The sequence below is a fragment of the Chamaea fasciata genome, unplaced genomic scaffold, assembly GCF_029207755.1.
Source record: "Chamaea fasciata isolate MVZ Bird 193981 ecotype frontalis unplaced genomic scaffold, bChaFas1.0.hap1 SCAF_3, whole genome shotgun sequence".
Lineage (NCBI taxonomy): Eukaryota > Metazoa > Chordata > Aves > Passeriformes > Sylviidae > Chamaea > Chamaea fasciata.
Genome location: NW_027094088.1, coordinates 85,042,819 through 85,068,414, shown reverse-complemented (window position 1 = coordinate 85,068,414; position 25,596 = coordinate 85,042,819). Strand labels below are relative to the sequence as shown.

General features: G+C 36.7%; 1 protein-coding gene across 2 annotated transcripts in view; it reads right to left on the bottom strand.

The window, feature by feature from the left end:
- Positions 1-25,596, bottom strand: part of COL9A1 (collagen type IX alpha 1 chain) — a 63,114-nt gene that overhangs the window by 11,302 nt on the left and 26,216 nt on the right. For both annotated transcript variants that reach the window (XM_066180541.1, XM_066180542.1), the window contains 18 exons: positions 25,237-25,290; positions 23,597-23,629; positions 23,445-23,501; positions 22,669-22,722; positions 21,411-21,464; positions 19,014-19,067; positions 17,483-17,536; positions 16,864-16,917; positions 16,622-16,675; positions 16,461-16,514; positions 16,193-16,246; positions 15,065-15,109; positions 14,198-14,251; positions 14,050-14,103; positions 5,475-5,528; positions 4,653-4,724; positions 476-511; positions 329-373 (listed from right to left, as the gene is read on the bottom strand). In XM_066180541.1, coding sequence (XP_066036638.1) covers positions 329-373; positions 476-511; positions 4,653-4,724; positions 5,475-5,528; positions 14,050-14,103; positions 14,198-14,251; positions 15,065-15,109; positions 16,193-16,246; positions 16,461-16,514; positions 16,622-16,675; positions 16,864-16,917; positions 17,483-17,536; positions 19,014-19,067; positions 21,411-21,464; positions 22,669-22,722; positions 23,445-23,501; positions 23,597-23,629; positions 25,237-25,290 — 936 coding nt within the window. The remainder of the gene's footprint in view (positions 1-328; positions 374-475; positions 512-4,652; positions 4,725-5,474; positions 5,529-14,049; positions 14,104-14,197; positions 14,252-15,064; positions 15,110-16,192; positions 16,247-16,460; positions 16,515-16,621; positions 16,676-16,863; positions 16,918-17,482; positions 17,537-19,013; positions 19,068-21,410; positions 21,465-22,668; positions 22,723-23,444; positions 23,502-23,596; positions 23,630-25,236; positions 25,291-25,596) is intronic.

The window sequence follows — 25,596 nt, the reverse complement described above, 5'->3', positions numbered from 1 at the left end:
ATGTGTATATATATTTTTATATATAAACACTCTTCTGTATATCTGTATCTACATAGAAACATAGACAAGTCCTTTTTCTTCACAGCAGTCTGTACTATACTGTACACCTAACAGAACCTGTATATTTCAGTGCTTTCCAAACAGCAGGAATACAGTACTTAGGCAAATAGGACTGCTGTGCTCTGCAAGGGCCAGTTGGTATAAAACTGAAATGTGCCTTTCAATGATGAAAACATAACACTTGAAGCACTCCAACAATACTTTATATTTTTAATTTACCACAACAACAACATATTATATCAGGTAAAGGAGAAAAAAAGCTCCTTACTAAGTCACCCTTTTCTCCTCCATCTCCTTCTGCTCCAGGTGCACCCTGTATCAAAGAAAGACATACTGTTAGCCTTCAGATTTAGTCAACATTATGTGACTTTTGGCAGTGTGATTTTAAAGTCCTATGATCTCTAACATGACTTACTTGTTCACCCTTAGGTCCTGGTTCACCCACCGAACCCTAAAAGGTTAAAGATTAAAAATAAAAAAGAGATAAGTCTTCAGAATTTTAGCACACTAAATACTATTTGATCCTAAATTTTGCATTTATGCAAGAGACCTTTAAAGCTGCAAATTTTTAAGAATGACAATGAAAGCACTTAAATCTTACTGTGTAATTTATGTGACAGAGTGAAGGCAAGTACTAGTATGGAACATATAATCCACCACCACACAGCACAGTATAGATTCTGACTTTCCAACAGTACATCTCCCCTTTACATGACAAATGCTCTTGCAGCTGCTACAGATCTGCTCTGAGATTGCTTAGAAGCTAAAAGTAAACAAATCCAGTAAGTGTAGCATTTTTTCTAGCACTACTATATATTCCATACTGCTGTAGACTATACTATCCCTGCTAATGTGGGAAAAGCAGAGACATCCACAAGTACAGTCACAATCTTTTCCTGTGTGCTGTTTAATTCTCAATGTCTTTTAGCAAACCTGTGTCTAGAATTTGGATCATTGTAGTCAAAGCTGAAGGGCTTGTATCTTAAAGTTAATATTCCTTTTTAAAAAGAAGTTAGATTATGTTTCATCTTAGAATCCTCTAGTAAAAGGTACCCATGTGAACAGGCAGGAAACAAAGAGAAATAAATTAATGACTCAATTAATGACTCAATTAAATGAATGACTCAATTTCAAACATATGTAATTTTTTTTCTAGAGCAAGATTATTAAGTTTTTAGAACACTATATCGTTTAGGAAAATCTTTTAGTATTTTTATTCTGTTAGAAAAGCAGTCACACCATCCATTTAATATTCTTTGCAGTCAGTGCATGTTCAAAGAGATGTATTCCAAACGAACAATAACTGTGCATGATAATCCTATTTTTGTAAAACAGACAGAGATGCAGCAGTTTTTCTCACATTTCAGAGATCCATTTAATTCACATAAGATACAGGCACACAGACTGGTGTAGCTTTTATGAATTTAATGAATTCTGACATGTTCTCATGTTCTTGAAGATGAAGAGCTAATACTAAATTATCCACAAAGCTAAGCAGTATAAACAACAGAACTATTTAATATTCTGACTTTGTAAAACAATACTGGAACTATGTCGTCTGAAGTGTTCTCGACATTGTGCCTTGTTGAGGTTTCTCAATTACACAAAAAGACATTGGTTTCCACCCTAACATTGTTTTGGGGATTCTTTTTCTCCCCTTACTCTTCTTTAGAGCAATAAAACATCTTCTATGTCAGCCAATAGATAAAGCTGACATAGAAGAATCTATTGCTTTTGTGAGCCTTGTCCTGCAATGTTTGCATAAGCAAATATGAAAATCACAACTGAAACTATTGGAATCTATTCTACATTGACTCCAAAAATTGCAATGGAGGCAATAAGGCAAGATGTCAAACTATGAAAATACTCACTTTTCTTGACATACCTTGACATCTATTTTGCGAAAATCCCTCTCAGATCATACTCAAGAACTATTTGCAAAACTGCCTGTCAGCATGATCCAAAACTGTATCAGGGGCCATTTTAACTACTTAGCAGCACAAAGGATCACGTTGCAGTGCCAAGGTCTGGCACTTATCTTGGTGCTGTTTAACTGACTAAAATAGACAGAACCCGAGTGTATGAAACCAATCCAAAACACACGAATCAGAAAGAGCCTAAGTGGTGAATGCTGGGGTTTGGCCATTATCCGTGTTGTGCATGGGCATAACCACCCAGTAAGATTCACTGAAACGTAAGCCATTGCTCTTATATCACTTTATACTGCTCTATCTGCTAGATTACCTCAGGTGAGCACCTGATGCACACAGCTCCTCACCCAAACTAGTGGCAGTCTGGTTCAGGCTCCAAAGGAGTCAAAGAGCTATGATGTGACCTCCTTTTCCAACCTGAAAACCCAGCCAAGCACAGGGTGACATGGTGAGGATTGGTCCGTGTGAGCTTGGAAACAGGAACACTGACCCTGCAGTTAGCACATGATATTGCACTTGTAACATTCAGTCATTATTATATCCATCAGATTCTGTCAGCTCTCACTTTTACATAGTACTTCAGTTAAAATAATTTTGGTGGTATCTTTGGTGGTGATTTATTCTTTAAGTGGGCATCACCTGCGTGTAGACAAGATGCCAGCAGACAGTACACATTATTTAACAGTTTTGGGATCAAAAATGACTAGTGATATATCAAATTCATGAATTCTACTGGCTTCTGGTTGCTATTTACATCAATTCTTACCATGCAGGTAAAGCTGCACAACAGAACGTTATAGGATCCCTGTGTACAAAACCATGACATTTTTAAATCAGAAAGGGAAAAAAGATTACTTCAGCCTAGAACTAACTCCTACAAGGGGTTGACCCAAAGACTGGGTTTAACAGGCTACAAAGATGCCTATTTCCAACCTGACAAGGTTGGTTGTGTAAGACGGATGCAGTTGCAAAAGCTGAAGGGAAGAGGAAGGATAGAGTGGCACAGTGCCCTCCAGGCTTGTGACTTGAAAGAGATACTGCAGGTCAGTGCTGCTCGCAAGGCTGTAGCCGTGCTGAGAAAATTCAGAAAATGCCAGAAAATTCACTGAAACCTCTGCGCAACTGGAAAATAAAATATGAATCAAGGATACAAGTGGAGAGCTAGAAAGCAATCATAGGATGAAGTAATTCCTAGCACAGCACTTTGGACTTTAAGGTATTTGCACAGAGCATTAAACTGACCTCAGGTTTTTAAAAAAGCTCCAGGCATAAGTTACTATCATCTGCCAGTTAGATACTCAGAAACCTCCTGTCTGTAGCCTGAACCTCTCTAGGTCTGTTTATAGTATCTAAATTCTACCTTTTTGTCCTAGAGATCCAGACCATTTATATGGCAAATGAGAAAAACCCATCAACTTTGGAGGGAGGTTGTCAGCACTGCAACAAATGTTAGGTATTTTCCTTCTACCTTTGCTTCCTCAGTACCTTCAATCTCCCTCTGGAGAAGTCTAAAATATGAATCATTAACAATCTAATAAAAAGAGACTGCTTTATGTCAATACTTTCATTTGACTAGAAACATGTGTCCTGATCTCAGCATTAAAAGAAAACCAAACAAACATGAAAAAAATACCTTAACAACATCAAAGACTTTGAAGATTGCTTTCAAATTCCTGAAAAGCTTTTTTTGAAAAAGCTGCCAAAAACAACAGGAAATCCTGTCCAGAAACCCTATGATGTACACTAGAAGCATACCAAAAGCAGGATTCCTCTGTTCAGCTAAGATATTTTACAGCAGTTATAAGAATCTGACTAAGAGTCCAACAGTCTCCTGGTTGTCAGGAGGATTTAAGAGGCACAAATGTAATTCATTTAATACTGATGTAGACATGCCTCAAGTAAGTAAGACACAATAGAGAACTTAATATTTTTATATCAAGTATGTCAGAAGTTTGGCAAGTGAATTCCATCCTTTGCAGTCTCCTATAGCCAAGAGAAGATAAGAAACATCTCTGGCTTTATGTACTGTCTTCACTAACATTTAATGAGCAAAGCAAGATATATTCTGCACCTATGTGAGGCTCATAGGGCCCAATCCTTCCCTCTCAACAAAATACTAGAAGAAGTACTTATATCCTGTAATTCTGCATGTGTGCATGTCTCAATAGCTGCATTAGCATGTGCATTTCCGCAGCAGGTCCTGAGGCATTTGTAAATCTACATCACTACTACTGTAGGTGGGGGTTGAAGTTGCAAAGCCCTATAGTGATCACAGACCCTGACTGACCATTTCATATCTGGCTGTGTCAATGATTTGCAGTACAATTTAGGTCTTTAAATTATTCAAACTTAAAAAACCAAAAGAATATTTACACCAGTAATCTTATTTCAGTCCCTTAAGTGACACTGTCAAGACTTTTCCTGCACATGTTTATGAGCTTCGAGTAGTTAATGGCCACAGAGAGCACCACTTTCAAGCAGTTAAAATATCTACATACAAAACAAGACAACAGACACTAACTCACGCTCAACTCACTGTGCTCATTAATTCATGCTCAACTCACTGTGCTCATTAATTCATGCTCATTTATTGTGCAATAAGTGTTCAACTTATTGTGTTTACTCCTGACATTAAACTACATGTACGAGTGCATTTCTTACCCGGTCACCTTTACCACCAGGAAGGCCTGGAGGACCAGGCAGTCCAGGAAGTCCAATATTACCCTGGGGACCCTGTGAAAATAAGTCAAGGATGTAAACTTAGGCCAATCTTGTTTAGAATGAACAACTAAGGGTCATACCCGGAAGCAGATGGGGCAGACCCCTATTCGCAGAACAAATTTAGCTTGATGAAAGAGGATTATCTGATGCAAATTGGGCTGATCCAAAGTACAGCATTTTAAACAGAATCTTATGAATTTATTGCTGACAATCACCACAGAAATGACTTACAGGGTTTTCTACCCTCCAGTCCCTCAACGACAGACTGATTCTCTTAAAAATACTTCTCAAGATCTTGCACTTTGCGATTTGCGCATTCCTCTGTAACAGTAGGCTCTTTCAGCCAAGACCTCCCCAGCTATGCTTCTGACTGATTGTGTAAATACTGCAGGAGCTCTGGTAAAAGGTGGCATTCATAATGTGCTCCATTCATTAGTTTCATGTAGCAGTGAGCAGAAAGCCAGTCTGTCACTGCTCCTGTTCCCAGGAGCCCACACAGGAGTGTGCCACTCAGCTTTGCATGTCATAGGATTTAGGGGTTTATCAAATAGAAGAAAAAGTCACACATATCTCCATGTAACTTAAAACAGCATTTTCTAATATTAGCACAGTCACAGAGAACTGAAAAAGAAGCTGAACCACCACTCATTTCAATGTTATTTTCAGATCCCTGCATGCCTAAATGGGTAAGTGCAGTTCCAGGTGATACTATAGATCCTTGAAAGTAAACATGAGCACTGAATATGGAAATAAACTGCTTACCAACTTCCCTGGTAAACCTGGGGGACCTGCAGGACCCGTCTCCCCTCTGCTACCCTGGCAACAGAAATAGAGGGACAACATTATTTCCTGGAATTCTTCCTGTGATCTGGGAATGAAGCATGATTTTTTTTTCCTTAATGTTAAGTGATTTACACTACTTAGCCATTGGGTTTAATTGAAACTTCTTTTTCATACTGCAAAAATACCACAAATATTAAAACCAGTGAAACTCGTTGAGTAAACATTTTAAACAATGGCATAAAACCTTTATTTGTCATTAAATGACTCAAGTAAGTAATTTTGCTGAGTGATTAAGCAAAATGAAGTTCCCTTCATGGGCTCACACCTGAGAGCTACCTGTCACAAACACATTCATTTCACTATGACAACTCTGGCAGGCACACTTAACTTTGGGCTTTTGCTTAGTTTCATCACCTGAGCTCCTGTATGGCCACATATTTAAAGCACCTGATCCCCAATGCACAATTGTGAAAAGTGAATACAGAAGTAATGCTTAAACTCATTCAGGTTTAAAAATCTAGAGTGTTATAGGGAAAGGTAACTTTTAAAAATCACCATTCATAATAGTGATAAGCATAAATATGTGTTTTACTGCATCTTTGTATCTTCACTTCAGACATGTTTATCCATTCAGATCATCATATGCACATTAGTGTTACAATTCTATTTTTTAATGCAGCCATTTGAATACATACTCTGGGTGAATCTGACATTGAGCCAAACTTGCAAAGATTTGAAACAATTTTTGAACTAAAGCACCTTTCTCAAAATATTTAGTCTCTTATGATTAAACTGTTCAGAACAGCTTAGTAAGTTTTATAGCTTTATTCTCACATGTACGGAGATATCCCTGGACAGATAAATTCAAACTATGTCCCAACACAAGCCTAGGTCTCACTTGAGAAACTCTTCTTAAATTCACTGTGTGACTGTGCAAGCAGTATTTGCAATAAAAGAAAGATATAACATTTAAGATCATAAAATGTCAAGAATTGAAGTTACTAGTTATGCAAGTCGATAAACTATTATACAGCAACAGAAAATTTTAGATAAAAGCAGATCTTAGTATTCTAGTGCTGTATGCAACACATAGTTTTAAATAAAGTATTTTTTCATAACAAGAACAATATTGTGAAATATTGTGGCATACTAAATAAAAGGAGACAGCAGACATGGCCTTTTACACCAGGTAATAAATGCAATGACAACTTCTCACACAAGTTTAGGAAAGCTAACACTACAATTCAAGAAATAATTAGGTATCCTGGAGAGATCACAGAACCAAGCATAAATAGACTTTTCAATTTATTTCCTTCAAAATATCCTATTGTCTTAAAATATCTATTACTTTAAAACACTTTGCATAATTTCTAGAAGCTTTATTATGTTGAAAAAAAAAAAGAAAGAAAGGAAAAATGTCCCCTAACTCACCTTCATTGTAAAACCCAGAAAATGCATTAAAATTTTATTTATTCGCAAAATTCTGAACTACATCTCTGACCTGGAATACTGCTACATTTTTGATGCAGGAAAGATGAAGACTAAAATTATGGTCAACATTAGAAACTTGTCTTCTCATATCATTTTCATACAGTCATTGCTATACAGAGATGAAACAAAAGCAGTATAATCTTCAGAGAGTTAAAAATCTTATAATAAACCTCTTAAGCACATCAAAAGTTCTGCTGGTCATACAAAATTCAAGAAAAAAAACCCTCTATTTTATTTCACATGCAGAAAAAATCCTTTGTCAAATGCACACCACAGGCACCTTGTCAAACACAATGCCTTTCTAAGGAAGCAAAGAAGGAGATTAGTTTACAGAAGACCAGAATACAAATGAATAGTATTTCCTGTAAACATTGACATTATGTCTGTAAGGACAGATTATTTCAAACTATGGGCCACCACAAGATCTGCAGTAGTGTTTTAGCAAGTAAGAGAGGAACTGGAACCCGAAGAATGAGGAATCTCATCCCTGGCATAACTAGAAAGACTGTAATGCTTCCTCCAAGTTATACCAGACTGAAATGGCCCTAGGATAGGTTATATAGTAAGTTGCTTACTCATAGTTCTGGGAAAGAAAAAAAAAAAAAGTATTTTGAAATGTCCTCATGCAAACATTTAAAATGCAATATAAGTCCTACAAGCACCTACATTTTCCCCACAGCCTATAGGAGGGTTTCTGTAATAGCTGGTTCATGTTGACATCTTTTCTTGGTCAGATGAAATGTACCTCTGTGCTGTAAGTCACCGCAGGCAGTAATTGGAGCAGAAGGCAGTTTGGCCATGTCCTCAGCCAACCTTTCTCACACAGCAGCCCTCTGTATAACAGCACATAGCTTCAGGCCACCCACAAACCAATAGGCATGCTGCACCAGTTTTAACAAAAAGACTACCAGAATCTGTATGGTTTTATGCACTTTTGACACACTTCAGAATCCGTATTCTTCCTAGAGATGAAACACTTGAGGAGGAAAAGTGGCCACTCTAGTTCAGAGTGAACTGAGACAGACTAGCTTGCATCCATGCTGGTGAGCATTCCATGCCTCTAGGGAAAGGCACATGCAAAATGGTAAGTGTGAAATGGTAGCACAGCACTGCAAGTCTGAACACCATAGGGGTGCAGCCCTTCCACAGCTCCTGTGCTAGACTATGCTTACCACAAAAATCTACCTTCCCTTTGTTTCAAGGCACAATGCCTGAACCACTCAATAAATTTAAAGTTTTAATGTCTTTCTCACAGATCTGTTATATTCAGCCTTTTAATGTAACACACAAAAGAAGACCTTACAGGATTTACAGTTGACCTTCCTTTAGGTTGTCAGGGGAGGTTTTCATCCTCACTGAAATTTTGAAAACTTGGTCCTTCTGTAGAATTCTCACAAACAGGTACAGAATGCATTCGTGTGCTACGGGAGTTTCACTGGCTTATTGATTTCCTGTTCATCAGTTGAGTGGAATGATAATAAGAATGAGAATACATCCCAGGTAATTTGCATCTCACTTAGTTGCCCAGATAACTGAAACACTAATTAGAATCACTTGAGAGGTAATCCACAGCATATACTGTAATAACCCTTTACTGCTTAAAAATTCTGTTATTAGTCATAAACAATTTTTAATATATATTGCTAAATACTTTTCATAGGATTGCCATAGAATATTAAATCTCTGTGGAATAAAGAAGAATAAACGAAGTACATTCTGGATATTTTAAAACTTCATATTCAAAGTTTTTTGCAAAATACAACCCATTTACCAATTATAAACTTACAAGGTTAAACTTACCAAATTTTTGTCATGCAAAATCTCAGAAGAAATACTCATTTAAGTTCAAGGATTTATCCACAGAAGCCTCAACAGGACTCTTTGACCCTCAGTAGAGTATTGAAATCATCCAAGTATGTAAAGTAATATTTGATAAAGGAGTAAACATACAAAGAACAACAAAAAACTTTCTCTGAGATTTTAAATGTAACTTTGCAACTTTTCCAGAGTAACATTTAAATTGTACTGTTCAGGATAATGGTAAGAGGTAGATGGAGCATGAAATGTTCCCTCCTTCTTAAATATGCCATGTGCTTTGGGCAGAAGCAACAACCCACTAGCTGTCATTCTCTTCATAAGTGATACTGTGGCCAAGTCTAGAGGGCAAAGACCTTTCATTCTGAATGTGTCTACAGTGTTAGCTGTGGCCCAGGACAGCTTTGGTACACTAGCTCCAAAACAAATCCATTTTTTACCCAGGTTACTGTCTACACTCCTTAGGAGAAGCCAACATTGTGATATCTGCTGACATTCAGAGATCAACCATGCCCAAAAGTCAAAGAAAGTTGTTGTTGGAGGTGGAGGGGTGAACAAAGAGGTATCAGACAAGAATCTGACCATGTTTAGGAAGACAGGGGTCATTACTAGAAGAACTGAAGAGGCTTGGAGCTTATAAAACTTGACTGGGATATGTAATCTGCAATCGTGACTGAAAAAGTGCTACCCCATACAAACCATCCTGCAGAATTGGGCAGGGTCAAAAAGTTTTGTCACATTCACATAGAGGCTTAGGTTTACTGGATAAATAGTACCTGCCAACATAGAAATGCACTTTATCCTTTTGACTCTGCTATAAACACTCTAATGTTAACTAACCCCTTTAGCTCTACCTTGAATGGAAGCTATGACACCACTTGTGGAACATGTCTGAAATTATATATAAAAAAACTTGTCTACAAATTCCTAAACATAGCATATAAACTGGGACAATGACATTTCATCCTACCAACTATAGAAAGTGACACATTGTTTCAGTTGCAGTCATGTAAAAGGAATGATAGAAAAGCTACATTTTATTTACTTAAACTAAACTACTTAGGGTAACCAAAGTTACATTTCAACATAGGCAGGACAGAAATATCTTTAAAGACCAGAAAATTATTTAGCTGAAAGTAACTTAAGATGCTGAAAACACCATTCTCCTCCAACTTTAGGTTGTGTGACATTTGAGTACTAAATCCAAAGTACTCTCCCTGTTTCCTCTTTATAGTGAGACAAAGGCACTTGCAGAGAGGAAGTCAACCCAACTGACCAGGGCCCCTCAAAAATCTCTCAGAGGGGCCATGGTATCAAATTTTAGGCACCTGGATATTTAGTCTGTGTTGCTAATGTTGGGAAAACATGTGTTCCTTCCTAATTACAAAACAACATATATGAATGCTGACCTGCATATGCATCAAGTTTGCTCAATTTGCTAGACTTGCATTGAACTTTAAGTGATCACTTCAATACTACAAGCTCTCTGCAAAACCACAGGGTGCAATACAGGCTCTCAAAATGTTAGCAATTTATAGGTTAAATAGTTGAAGGAAAGCAAGGGATGAAAAAGCAGAGGCAGGGGTCAGTATATTTTCTGCAGAAACTAAATTAGATTACTAAACCTCAGCAAATATGAAAGAAAATGGTTAAGCAGCTTAGGGAGCATGACTAAATTCCACTGATTAGGAATGACACTCCCACATTTGAGAATTCCTTCCTTTGGCCCACCTGCCATGATGACTGACTTAGAAATGTTTAAACCACAAATGAGTTTGGTAATTACTTGGATTGGTTAGAACAATGTGAAGCAAACATAGGGTTGACCAACAGAACAGAGTGGGGTGGACAATCTGCTTCATTTAGAAATAAAAGGCAAAATTTCCATGTTGCTCTAATGGTTTTTCCAGTTTACTGAACACATGAATAGCAAAAGGTGGGGGTTTTTTTCCCTACCCACTCAGATGCCAGTTGAAGTTTTTTTAAGGAAAAGCAACAATAGACTAAAGTGATACTTTTTAAAGCAAGTTTCTCCTAGGGATATTTGTTAGAGATGAGGAAAAAGAGTCTCCTAACACATGAGTTTGCCATGAGCTTTTAACTAGATACAGTAATCTTGTTTTCAAATATTTAGTATCTTCCCTGTGAAACTGTAAAAGGCCAAAATTTGAATCTACTGTTTAGTAACAATATCTTTCCAACTACGTCCCAAGAGCTGTTTAACAACAAAATACACTGAAACAACATGGTTTATGACAGAGAACTCTACAAGTTATTTGGCAAACAGTACAAAAGTATTGTTTGTCCCACAGAGCCACTGATGATAGTGCTGTCTTGTGTAATTTTGAAAAACTACACACTAGTTGAAGTGAAAAATTTTTCTCAAAAAATGTCACTTGGAAGTAGATAAAGCCAAAAACCCCCGTGATTTTAAATAAAACACAAATGTAGGCATGTAGGTTTTCCCTAATGCAAATGGAAATATTATGGCCTGCTGGCCATATTAGCAGAGTCAGCCTTGTTATCCCCCCATGGACCTTCACCAGATGTCCTTTCCTCTGGAGTTCTGGCCCTCCTGGAGCCACCAGCTGTGTTGTCTCACCCAGTTGCAATGCAAAGAACAGGGGTAAGTGAAATAGGGGAGTGAAGAGGAGTTTGTGTGGGTGTTGCTGTGCAACCAATATATTAGGGGACTGAAATTCCACATATCCTGCAACATATCAAAGTTTTTTCTTTCTCCAAGGAAAAAGCCCAACCCCTCCTGACTTCTACCTGAGTCTTCTGTAGCAAGAATAAAATGGAACAAAGGGGTAAGGAGAAACAAAAGAACTGAAGTGAGTTATAAAGTGAATAATTCAAAATAAGAAGAAATAGGCCAAGAAAAATACCTGAAAATAGTAACCATTAATCCTCAGGCTTTGAAAGTGTTTGGTTATGCAATTTTGGTCTAAAACAAGCAAGAGTTAAAATTGTGAGAAAATTTCAGATTAGGAAAGAAAAAAAAATCCTTAGAACAATTATAATTGCATTACAATTGCTTTTCTCAACTTATTGCCAAAGTGTCTACTTTTAGAAGTTTAAAAATCATGCCATATAGAATCATTTAACCAGCACAATTTTTTCCCTAGAAATGGAAGGGCAGAATCCTAAAAGAAGAAGTTCAAATGTATCTGCTACATGTATATGCTGCAGAAGAAAGAGAAAACATTCTTTACTCTACCCGGGAAATAAATATTGACTCAACTTAGACCAAAGCTCTCTGAAGTTCAATAGTACAACACTGTGTCCTTCTGAAACAAAAAACCCACATCACCCCCCTTTTTGTGCAGATGTAAAGTGCTCCTCAAAAAAAAAAAAAAAAAAAAAAAAAAAAGAAAGTTATTCCAGTCATATGCTGTCTCTAGTCTCAAGCTGATGAAAGTCACCATAGTTATTATCCAAGGCTCTTTATAGCTTTAAGGGAACTACAGAAGAGAAGTCGCTTACTGTTTGATGTACCACATAAAAATTTACTTCATAATCAATAATTTACTTCCTTTCTCTGTGTTGTATTCACCAAAACTTTTCTTTCTATGCTTTGGTTCTAATGTTTACATGTTTTCCAAAATGAGTGCACTTTATAAACACAGAGAAAATAAAGGCAAGGAAACCAGATGCCTTACTGGCCTCCAGAGTGACAAAAGGAAAAATCACTGTATTTAATCTGCTTTAAGTATTTCTGTCCATCTACAGGGTTACTAATAATTAACCTTGTGTGTCAACCCCTGTTCTACGGACTGGTGATTTTGTAAATTCATGTTCACATTGAAAGGATTAAAAGAATAGTTCAGCAGATTACAGTGCATTATCAGAGTGGGCAATTACTTTGGTCTGATTCAATTATAATTATTGTTCCTGTCACAAGTGTACAGGATCAGCCTAAGAACAGGGCTGAAAACCTTTTGGAGTGTACCAAACACTTTTAAATACAAAGAACAAAAACAAAGGCAAAAACAAAAACTTGTTTGCAATTTGGGTATTTGGGATGCTGAAAGACACCTGTATTCCAGCCTAGTAAATGCTCTTATAATCCCTTTTTGTATCATCCTTAGGCAGCTGTGGACAAAGCAGCAATGGAAAGACTGTCCAAAATAAACGTGGTCTCATGAATTAATACGTCTAGCACCTGATAGCATAAACCACAGGAAAAAAAAAAAAAACCCACAGAAGAAAATGGAATCTTGTTACTTCCCTGACTGCTGGTGTATGTTTAGGAGTTAATTCAGAGAAGATATTCCTGACCCTTACAAATAAATCATACACAGAACCTCACTAAACCTCGTATGAGAATAACCCTACAACTGCATGAGCAAAACTTGTGTCATTGTATTTTAGCAGAAGCTCAGAAAATTCCAGGAAATCATCCCCAGGGTATCAGTGGCAAGAGGGAAGCCTGAAAAACCAATTGTTTACAGAGCCTGAAGTCCGGTTAATGTCATCAGAATGAATATTTGTACATGAAAATTTTCTTCAAATCACTGATCCTCTTATCCCTCTCCATCCAGAAGAATTAACAGCAAAGGGAAATTAGATCAGCCTTATGCAGCTTCAAACCACGTCAGGTCCCCTCTAGAGAAAATCAGAAAGCAGTACCCAACACTCTCCAGTATCCAGTTGTCCTTTTTCTTCAAAACTGAGCCTTAACAAATACCATCAGTTCACTTTTCTTAGCAGATTTACTTCCTGCAGCCAGCTACCTGCCCAGCAGCAATTTCTCCAGTCTTCCAAACCTTTCTAGTATTAAGGAAAATCTCCAGGGAAAGAAATTGCAACAGCAGGGTTACCAATGAAAGATAAATCCTATTCTTCACACCACTATATCTATGTTAATAATGCCAACCTGACTGTTCAGTGGAACAACCGGAGTTTGGTTCCAGATTTTTTTCACAAACCACAATTATTCCCTTTGTTTCAGTTTTTACTTGGCGTATTTAAATACAAAGACAAGAACAATATAAACAAAGGTTAAAAATTTAACTTTTCACTAAAGTCAAAAACAATCATAGGACATTATTGGACATATATAGGACTGTATTTCTCCATGTGATGAAGCACATCCTCTTGGTACAGAGGGCAAAGAACAGGTATTTACCTCAAAAATTAGAACATGTGATAAATAATAATTTTACCTTGTGGCTAGCTTCAGCAACCCTATCTTGAGACACTGCAATTTTACCTATTCTCAATTAGAAATTTATTCCATACTTACTGGTGGTCCTCGGGGTCCCGTTGGACCTGCTTCTCCCTCTGGGCCCTGTTGACCCTGTTTTGGGGAACAAATTTGAAATGCAATGAATTTGAAAAGTGATTTTTTTATATGTTTTTCTAGATCTTTTGTATAAGATTGATGGTTTTACCTGTTTACCAGGATTTCCCATTAACCCTGGCACCCCAGGAGGACCTTTATTACCCTGTTGGGCAGAAAATGAAAAATATTAGCCAAGCCAATGGTTTGCCCTTCCATTTAAAATAAATAATTAAAAGAAGGAAAGCAATCAGGTCTAAACAAAATCAGCCTGCATTAATTTTTTAACTTCTGCCTTATTTTTGCTGTTCCTTTAACTCTGACCAAACCTTTCTATCTAATTTTTCAAAAGTCAGATTTCAGTTCCTTTGCTGTTTGTGTGCTGACAAATCCCAAATAGATTTGATTGCTGCTTTCAAATCACAGAAAGCAGTATCACTCCATGTAATTTCAGACAAAAAATCATGTCTCAGTCTAGTTTGCTTTTTCAATTACTTACAGCTAAACACAAATATTGTCTTAAACATTCCACAGTCTCAATCTTACAACAATTTTTTAACTAAATTGGAATTGCTGCTGCAATTTGGTGCTACCTAAATAGCGACAACAATCTCTGTGATTGAATCAGTTTAAGGTGGCTATAAATAATATTCTTATTACAAGATCGTTCATTTCAAATTGTAGTGAGATAGACATGTCAAAAGCTTCCTCTAGCAACAATTTCCACAAATTTAAAAGGAAATGGTCCTTTTTAGGTGTTTAACACTTAGAATAATGAAAACCACGTTGTGTAGCACAAGAATCACGAAAATGCACAGGCCAAATTTGATTAAAAACTATATTTAATTCCTTCAGTCTAAGGCTTTTCTTTTAACAAAAGAGAAGGTCAGTACAATTTCATTGAATACTTTAGAACTTTAGATACTTCAGCACTTTATTTGTGTTTTAGATAAGAAAGACAATACTGAAGATGTTTTACCTTTGGGCCAGGAATGCCTTTCATACCTGGAGAGCCTGGGAAACCCTGGAAGAAAAAAGATTTACATTTATTTGTTGTTAGGGAGATTGGAAATAGCATTAAAACAATAAAAAAGTCTCTCTCATGCTTCAGTATTTCTAATCCTTTTACTTGATATTGAAGCACTTTCATCCAATAAGAGACCAAGCTTGAATTCTTTCTGTTTACAAAGTAATAGACAAGGAGTTTTATTTTTATTTTATATATTGCAAAAGGAGCATACATTAGTAAGGAGTTGTGACTTTTTCTGTCTTACACTAGAAATACATACTTGTCCCAGTATGCTGAGACTGGAGGTGCAGAGTTTAATTTAATTTACCTTTTGGACCTTTTTCATTCCCTCCTCACTTCTCTGCAACATATCAAGTATGCTTTTACCAAATTGTCTTATAAGCTGAAGAGTTCACTAAGTATTACAAATTTATGTCCAATTCTGTTTTAAAACATCTCCTTCACCATTCTTCACAATCACTCCTATAGAAAAGTGTGTTAAAGAGGCTTCTATTTAGCTTTTGACAATTGGTACAGTTTTTAAATTTAGTTAATGCACGAGGATTACCTTCTGAAAGAGCCCATAAAGCACTAGTGATTCCCTGTAAGTTCACCACAGGGAACACTGAAGACCCACAGAAAGAAGCATTAGCATGATGCATTCCAGATGTTCTGAGCCAGCAGAATATCAAAGGATGATTGTTCATGGAAGGTATGTTGGACTAGAAGTTCAGCTTTTCCTGCTCAGCCTGGGAATAGTTTGGCCCTGGTCAATACAATGAGACCAGCCCTAATTCTGGGGTCACATCATAGTATCCTCAGGGTCTCAGGTAGGAGAAACACGAGAAGAATCATATCCTGGCCATACATGTTTTGTGAGGGCGAGTTCCTCACAATGGCATCATGAGGAGATCTAGACTTTTGTGCAAAGGTTTTGCATACACATAGCAGAATTTCCCCTTGCATTACACATACTCTCCCCTGAGCCTTTTGCTTATATTTTCACTGGAATTACTCTAATATCAAATCAACCTGTACACAGCCTTTCTATGATTTGAACTGAGCCTACCTTTCAAAGGTAAAATACTTGATACTTACTGGCAATCCCTGGAGCCCTGTATCACCTGGAGCTCCAGGTTTTCCTGGTTCACCCTGTAAAACATTTTAAGTTGTAATTTATGCAAATCAAACATGAGGGAAAATTTTATTTCTGGAATGCACTGTTGACATACTTTCGGTTCTGTAGTAAAAAAAATGTTAATTCAATTACCCTCATCATGTGCATAAAGCCATGAGCAGCAGCCACAAATTAATGAACAAATCTAGGGCACTACCAAAGCTCAGAAATATGCCAACTGTGCCTTACTTTAGCTCCAGGCATTCCAGGGATCCCTTCACGGCCATCAACTCCTGGTAAGCCCTTGAAAAAAGAAAAAAAAATTATTGTAACATGGAAAAGATTTTGCCCAAGCACTAATACACAAAGTAACAGCAAATGAAGAAAATAAAGAAATGAAATATACATACAGGCTCTCCTTTAGGCCCAGGGAGGCCATTGATCCCTCTTGTACCTTGAGGACCCTGAGAATAATAACAATATTTAAAAATTAAGCTAAAGACAATGAAATGACAGATTAAAAGAATGTCAATGCATACTCATTCAGATACACATGACTCTGTGAGTACCAGTTATGCACTGTTTATGTGCTATTAAGTAACTAATGTTTGTAAGTCATTTCAAAATTGAGTCAAAATGTGTCTGCACTCACCCTTTCTCCCTTTGGACCTGCCTCTCCTAGTGGACCTCTCTGTCCTTGATCCCCCTACAGAAAAAAAAAAAATATCAATGAAAGCAGAATAAACTTCCTTGTATTTTTTAGCTAAGCCTCTCAGAAAATCGAGTACAATTCACCTTTGGTGAAAGTAGACATCTCAAAATCACACTATATTTAAAAATGCAGTTTCTTAAAGCTGCAGCCAACAGATTTATTTTAAAAAACACAGCTCAAGCCATCACCTGAGATTTTAGGAGTGTCTAAGCAAGGGATGTTGCACTTGTTTGTTTAACACAGAGTTACTGGCCATTGCAAGCAAAAATCGCCCTGTACGGGTCTTGTTCCAGTTTGATACCTAAAAAATTCCAAGCCACCCTAATGCACAGTAGGACTCAGAAGGAAAAGGAAACCATCACAGACTAAGAAGTTAAAATGGGTTCATCTACCTCAAATTCTTTGGGAACATTAAGACATTACTGACTTGATATAACTGTAATATCATTTATTCATCTGCGGGAAATCAATAGAATTGGATTAATCAGAGGCTTATTTGACTCACAGCTGCGAAGCTGCACTAACTGGGAAGTGTTTGGATAACCCACACCCTACTTACAGGTGCACCAGGAAGACCTTGGGGACCAGGATCACCATCAAGACCACGAGCTCCCTACAAAACAAATAGATAAAACAAAATATATTAAAGTGATCTGCTGGAGCAGTAACAACTTATGCATCCTCTTGCTTTGCTAGGAGCTACAAAATCTCTACAGATGAAAGAGCTTTATAGCTCCAATTAAAAAAAAAAAAAAAAACAACAAAGCAAATCAATTCTCTTCATTTACCTTGGTTTTTTTAATAGAGATATGAAAGCAAATATATTTAAATATGAAAAAATATCAGCCAAAAAACAACATTCAGATCATTCTCTAAAAAATCTAGGAAGGAAGTAGATCTTTACATGCTACTTGAAAAAAATCTCTGTGTCTTCTTTAAATATACTGTACCCTTCACCACATAATAGAAAAACATCAAAATGTGCAGAAAAATCATCAAGTGAAGTGCTGCTATTTTTATCATCTATGTTTCAAGGAAACAGTGTAATCACTACCCTGTAAATAAATGTAAATGGAGAGAAAAAAAATGTTTTGAAAAAGATTTAGAGAGAACATGGAACTCCTTTGTCAAACAGATATGGTAAATATTTCAAGTAGACAAACCATTACAAAAAAATGTAGGCAAATATCTACAAAGAATTAGAACACACAAAGGCCAGGAAAACTAAGTAAGATAGTAATAGCTTAGCAAACATGTCCAAGATGTTAGGAAGGATCATTCATGAGAAGATTTGTAATCAGGAGAAATTTGATGCTGTCTCTGAAGACAGATAATCACAAGATTTACGTGATTTGACTTCTGGAGAAGGAAACAGTGGCAGGATTGCTATGTTCTATTCCTTGCAGAATTTTTTACCATTTTAACAAGATTTAACAAGATTACAAGACTAAAAATGTAGCACCCAGGTTTGAAATAACAGATAGAAGGAAAAATGTCCAGCAAATTAAGAACCCACATAATTATTAATCCCACTGGCAGCAATTTAAAACACAGAGATGTCAAACAAAGAATGGGAAAAAGAACCAACTCTCAATAAAAACTCCTGACAAAAACTGGGATGATCATGGTGGTAAAAGGCATAGATAGATACAAACCACAGGAGGGACTACCTAATAAATTTTAGATTCAATTAAAATATGCTATAGTTTATAATTGTTATCACTTGCTATCTTGCTAACTACAGACCTTCACACATACAAAACTACCATAAATGTAAGGATTGGGGGAAAGAAGTGAAGAGTACATGTTCTTCATCAATTAAGATTACTGAGCTACCGCTCTTCCTAACAAGAAGTACAGTAGCAATGGAAATACAGCTGGCAGGAGAAAGGAAATACAGGAAAGAAGAAACTTAAATAAGCTTTTAAAATATTCAGAGGCATGCTTTTTATATATATATATATATATATATATATATATATATAGATATAGATATAGATATAGATATAGATATAGATATAGATATAGATATATAGATATAGATATATATATATATAGGCCATTTTATAGAAAGAAAGGTTAATACTCACTTTGGTACCTTTAGGTCCCATTATACCAGTTATACCTCTGATACCTAGAATGCCCTGAAATAGAAAAGTATATTCAAAAATTATGCTTAATTCTTCTCATCAGAACTGTCCTAAAAAAATCCTCAACAGAACTGTTCTAAAAACTTCTGCTTTCAGACAGAACACTCAAGAGTTCTTTCTCTTTCTTTATGATTATTTTACTATTTTCTTAGTATTAAATGTGAAATCTAACTGCTGCTGTATTATAATTCTTAATTTATATGGTCATTTGATATTTTACTAATTTTAGGATTTTAAAAAGAGTAAGAAAATTATCAGGCTGTATGATAAAACTACAAATACACCATAAGGACAAAAAAAGCCCCACTGATTTTTCTTCTTGGTTACCTCAGACTTGGAGCATTCTCATCTGCAGTTTGTGTGAAAGGAACTTGTGATGGCGAAATTTGCAAAAGTGCTAAGTTGTCTTAAATGGGGGATTGGACAGATGAAGGAGATTTTACAGAGCTCCAGAGGCAGATAATATAGGGCAATGTTTTTGAGAGTACAAGTGCTAAATTTCAATGTCCACTAAGATGCTAAACTGAGTAGACATCCTAATGGAGCAGGATGTACCATAACTACTATCACAGCTGTCGTCACTTTCCTTCAAAATAGTCTTGTGGGAAATTTGGCTTCTCTGTCTTCCTTATCCCAAGACTGACACTCCCTGTGATGTTTCCTCCCTGCAGAGAACAAACCCTCAGCCATAATATGCTTGTCCTGCAGCTGCATTATTGGAACAGCTACACAAACTTAAGCAAACCCACTCCTTGAGCAGATTCCACATTGGCAGCCTCTACTTGCTCCTCAAAGTTAGGTGGAATCTTGCACAGAATATTTGAAGCCTTGTCAACTTAAAAGGTGGGAAAAATCATGATAATGCAACAATCACTACAGCAGCCCCACAAGGCAGATGAACACACTGTAATTGCTTCTAAGATCAAAGGTGGAAGTAGGCACACTGTGGCATCCAATACTTACTATCAAAAGCAACACCTCTCCCAGGGGTGGCTATCTTATGCAAATCTTGTCAGTGGAATACATTGGTTGGATTGCAGGTGCTGTGGTGGAGACTGGATACTTAGCCCCATTCATTCATTTATATAAGGAGATACAGCAGAGCCTACAGGCTCTCCATCTATGTCTCTAAAGCATTGTCCATCCTTTTTCACATGAGTTACCTCTCTGATATTGCTTTATGCATATTATGAATCCCAAATTTTAATTTAGAAAACAATATTTTAGAGTCTGTTTTTATGGTGGCCAATTGGTGATATAGTGAAATGTTATGAGTAACACACACAAAAAAAGAAAAAAGGAAAGTCAGTCTTCAATTGTTTGTTAAATTCTACTGTGCTATTTCACAGTGATTAAAGAACTTCATCAAACTGAGTAAAATGAATTGGTCCCCACGGGCCTTTCAGATAGCAGAAGTTGCCTCTTACACAAGTACTTTGTCTGCACTGCACCAGGGCCTCAGGGACACATTTTCAGGATCAAGCATCAGAAGAAATGCACTCTTTCCTTTACTTAGTCTGTTCTTTATCTTTTTCTAGTAATAATCCAGAGGTTTATGTCATCATATGTTTATGTTCATAATTTTGTAATTTAGCATTTAGGTGCCATGTGCATTAAGGTAAGCTCCTGTAGAGTATCAAATCTGGACACCAATAGCATTAAATAAATACTTTTACACCTAAGAAAAAAGCATGAGACCCCACCAGAAAATAAACCATAGAAATTAAAGGTATCATGCCTGTTTCTCCTACTTGGAATGACCCCTTTATTTTGTTCCTTAATCCTTTTCAGCCATGGTAACCATAAGAGCTCCTCACAAGCTGAGGAACAAGCTGAGGAGATATGTGTCAGAACAAAGCACAGTGAAACAGGACAAGAAAACAACTTGAAGGTATAATTGAAGGATACTTCTTTTGCAAGCCAAAAGGGAAAAAACTTCAGGAAAAACCCCTGTTCTTCAGTGGTTGCAACTTCATCCTCAAATCTTAGCTAAGTCTGATTTTCACAGTTGATTGTGTTTCAAACACAATGAAGTTAGAGTCATCAAAATTGTGAAAAGGAAGGTGAAGAGGAAAAATGCAACTGTTTTCACAATCTAAGCACAACACAGAACATGAATAGCTCTATAGTTCCATAGAACTATATGGAGCTTTGTGCCAAGTAATAATGCAGGTTTTAGAGGGACTTAAATAATTCTTCTTTGATTCACAGACAATATGGCAGAATAAAGAGAAAGGTGCATGGAGGTTTTAGAATATCTGTTTTCTTACAATAATAAGAAAAAAAGGTACATCATTTTGAAGAAAAGGAGTAACACTTTAAAAGGAAATACTTTACTGGAGGGCCTTGAGCTCCCACTTCACCACTGGGTCCTTGGTCCCCTTCTTCACCCTGGGAAAGCAAAAGGAATACATCTGTGGCCAATCCATACCATGCATATTGCTCTGTCATCCTACGAGATGCATTTCCTACTTAATGTTTTCTTCACCATGTCCTGCCTGAAAGAAATCCAAATGAAGTCACACCACTTCCTCACGCAGTTCAGACTTGTTCAGGTTCACATTACATTCTATTATTAGTCATAATGGTAATTTTAAAGAAACCTCAGTATAAAGAATAATGATATTTTACCCTTAATCTGTCATTCCAGTTTTTCTTGACATTAATGTCTTTAGGATTTCATCAGGTACTGTAGTGATAGCACAAGGAGTAAAGGGTACAAATCGCAAGAAGGGAAATTTAGGTTAGCCCTAAAGAAGAAATTCTTTACTCTGAGGGTAGTGAGACACTGGAACAGGTTTCCCAGGGGAGTTGTGGATGCTCCAACCCTGTCAGTGCTCAAAGCCAAGCTGGATAAGGTCTTGAGAAACCTGGTGTAGTAGGAGGTGTCCCTGTAGAGGGGTCGGACAAGATGATTTTTAAGGTCTATTCCAACCTCTTAACATTCTATGATTCTATGATTTCTTTTTCTTCCAGACTAAAACTGCAAAAAGTTTTCTCTAAAGTTTTTTGAGCAACACTGAAGCATGGAACAAGGCAATGCAAATCTGAAAATTTCTTGCAAATATTTCAATATTAAAGAGGTTATATAACAAGGTAAATTCAAAAGAAGCACCTCGAGAGAATTAACAGTTCAGTTTTCAAGATGAATTGGACCTGGCCTCTGTTCATGAATTCATGCTGTGTCATTTCCCCCTCAAATGTATTTTTCCCTCTCATTCTTCATGTAAGTACTCATTTGTGCTGCAGATCAGATAACTTGGTAAATTCAGGGAATTATCCTGCATTCAAATGTTTGAAAGTTTTTCAATTATTCATCTTAGCTTCAATTTTCCCTTAAGTTCTATAATAATTAAATTGAACAATCAAAATAAAAAGCAAGACTTGTGCATCATAATAAATACATAATACAGGTGAATGAAGAATAGAGATGTGCCTTTGGTTACTCTGGAGCACTGTGATATGTAGTATCGCTTCATGCATTCTGTTAAAACAATTAATACTTCTAACAAAATATAGTACTACTTTTGAAGGCAAGGCTAAAGTACTATGATTTGCTAACAACAGCAGTTTTTTCCCCTTTTTTTAATTTTACCTTATAACCTTGTTTTCCTGGTTCACCAGACTCTCCTTTTGAACCTTTTTGCCCCTAAAATAAACACAAAAACCCTAAATAAATAAATGAATAGAGGCTGTTCAAAATTAAAATAGTTTTCCAAAACAGGCATAGACTGCAGAGAGGTCTCTTGCTGTTCCCTCTCAAACCCCATTCACTACTCCTTCCTCACCTGTCTAGGAAACACTAGACATTGTCATTATAAATACCATGCTCAAAATATCTGCTTCTGGATCTAACAAGGCTGCAGTTCTAGGTAGGTTAGTATTTTTTCTTATGATATCCCATAAAAATTTCCTGAGGCCAACTGTATTTCCAGAAACCAGCAAAAAATTTATTTAAAAAATCTTAGCTAAAGTGAGACTCAAAACATGTTAATTTCAATTTAGTATGTTACATGACTCCCAAGAAGAGAAAAAATAGTCAAAAACATTAGGGATCTGGGGGAATATTTAGAGTTTCTGGAGTCAGACCACAAATGATCCAGGAAATGAATGAATCAATGCTTCACATACTCTAATCCTCTCAGGACCACACATAAATTTTACAGTGAAGATTAGAGGAGTAGCAAGAGATTTCACCAACAAGAGGTTATTTTGGCAGTCAAGAGTTGAATAACCATAAGCAACCACACTGATGCAATCTTTTTTGAAATTAACAGTGAAATGCCCTTTTTCAAGTCTGTAATTTTGCACTCCCTAGTGACTTGAGACAGCATGTCTGGAAGGAATTCTGGAACAAACAAGTTCTCTTACCTTCATACCCATTAAGCCAGCATGTCCTGGGCGGCCAGGAGGACAAGCACTGGGACACTGGAAAAGTATTCACAATAGTTATTACCACATAGGCTGAATAAGATTGTCTGAGATTGCTTAAAAAGAAATGAAAACATGGAAAATGATCTTACCAACACGTCGCCATCTTGAAGACCAATTGTCCCCTAAATTAAATTAAATTAAATTAATCAAAGTCAGCAATACAGAAATAACCAGACCATAACCCATTAGGCAACACAGTGATTAGACAAAACAACTATCTAAACCTGGAATCAGAAATACAATCAACCAAAGGATCTCTCACATGAAAAGCACCTTAACTGTAGGATTTTATTATAGGACTGCAGGCCTATTCTCTAACTCAGAATAACTTTTCAAAAAACTCCAAAATATTTCTCTTGCTCTTTAAACTCCCTCAAATATTCTTTCTGTTAAATATAGAAAAAATATGTCTAAATCCCATTAATTTCCTACAGAAACCAAGACAATTTCTATAATAAGTATAACTTAGTGCCATTCACCAAAAGATTCAGGTCTTTACAGAGAAAATAATTTTTTCAGGGAAAACAATCTTCCCAAAAGCATTGGTAGATGACAGTTGCAATAATCTAGACATCAGTGTAGAATGAGATGGACTCAGTGGGGGCAAGACCTTTCCTCAGTTAAATCAAATACTTGATGGAAGCTAACAGGAGGTTTATGAGGCACAAGAGGGAGAAAGATTATTTCACAGCAGCAGCTGGATTCTCTGAAGCCCTGTGGGAGGAAGCACCCAGTTTCAGAGAAACGCACAGGAGACTTTAGGGAGAGAGCTCCTTAAAGAATGGTCTTCTTATATGCAGAAGGATTTTTAAAGAGCCGAGAGTATTTGGATCCATAATGTCATCAACTGGAGTGGAACTGTGGCACTTCAGAAACCTAAAACAGACAAAACTTTAAGGAATAGGAGCACTATGGGCCACTATTGAGAACCTATTTCCACTTATTTCCAAACTTCTCCAATTCGCCATTCATGTTTTTTAAAATGCCTCTGCCAGTTCTCTGGCAACTTTCATGAAAACAAGAAACAAGCCATTCAGGGTCTCCGCTAAGAGTGGGGGAAGGAGGTTCCCAGCAGAGGAACAATACAGCTTTTAAAAAGGCATTAGCATGACACCTTTCCCAGTGGTTGCATTTCCCAGCACCCAGACTGAGACGTGTCTGCCAAACTCTCCATTTTGTTTCTCTGAGCAGGTAAATTGCCACAAGACAAAGGCATAACACACATCCCTCTTCCCAAGAGGTTAAAAAGAAAGTAGCTGTTCCCCTGGAGAGCAAAACACTGCTGTGCTCTCTTCTATTCCTTGCAAGTAGAAGATCTGCTTGCAAGAAAGACATTAGAACTCAACCCACTTGGAAGTGTATATCTCTGTCTCATGAGCCAAATACTTTTTTCTTCTCCTAACAGAGAAAAGCCTGCCTCTACTGAAGTAATACCAGTGAGGCCCAACATAGACTACATTTACAGTATTATGATTCACAGGGCAATGTAAAACCTGTGTATTTGCAGTTTACAGAAAGAGGAAGGCATCTTGATGGACGTTAAACAATTTGCATTTCAAACTACCTTCTTATAACCATAAAGAGTGGAAACTTGATTTCTAAATTGAAGATCAATTTTTTTCTGGTATCCTAAAGTCAGTATTCAGCTCTAGAACTTGGGAAGAAGTTTTGTTCAAGCAGCAACAACACAAAATTCAGATGTAACCACATATTAAACGTAATCACTTACTGGAGGACCTGGAGGTCCTGGTAGCCCTGGTGGCCCTCTTTTTCCTGGATCTCCCTTTAAAAGGGTAAAATAATTTAGTTGATTGATAGTAATAATAACAACCAGTAGTCACATATTCTGATCACACAACAACAGTGAGAAACCAAGTGGCTACAGAAGGACAGACTAAGTAGGCAGTAAAAACCTCAGTCCATAACATGGCTCCCAGAAAAGAATGGAAAAACTATTTTTTTTAGTAGAATGGCAGCTGTGTTGTGAAATAGGAGTCACAAGAAAACCAAAACATTTTTGCCTGCTTTAGAAATCTGAAACATATGACCACAGCATCATCTATGCACTCCTCCTCTATAACTGCTATCA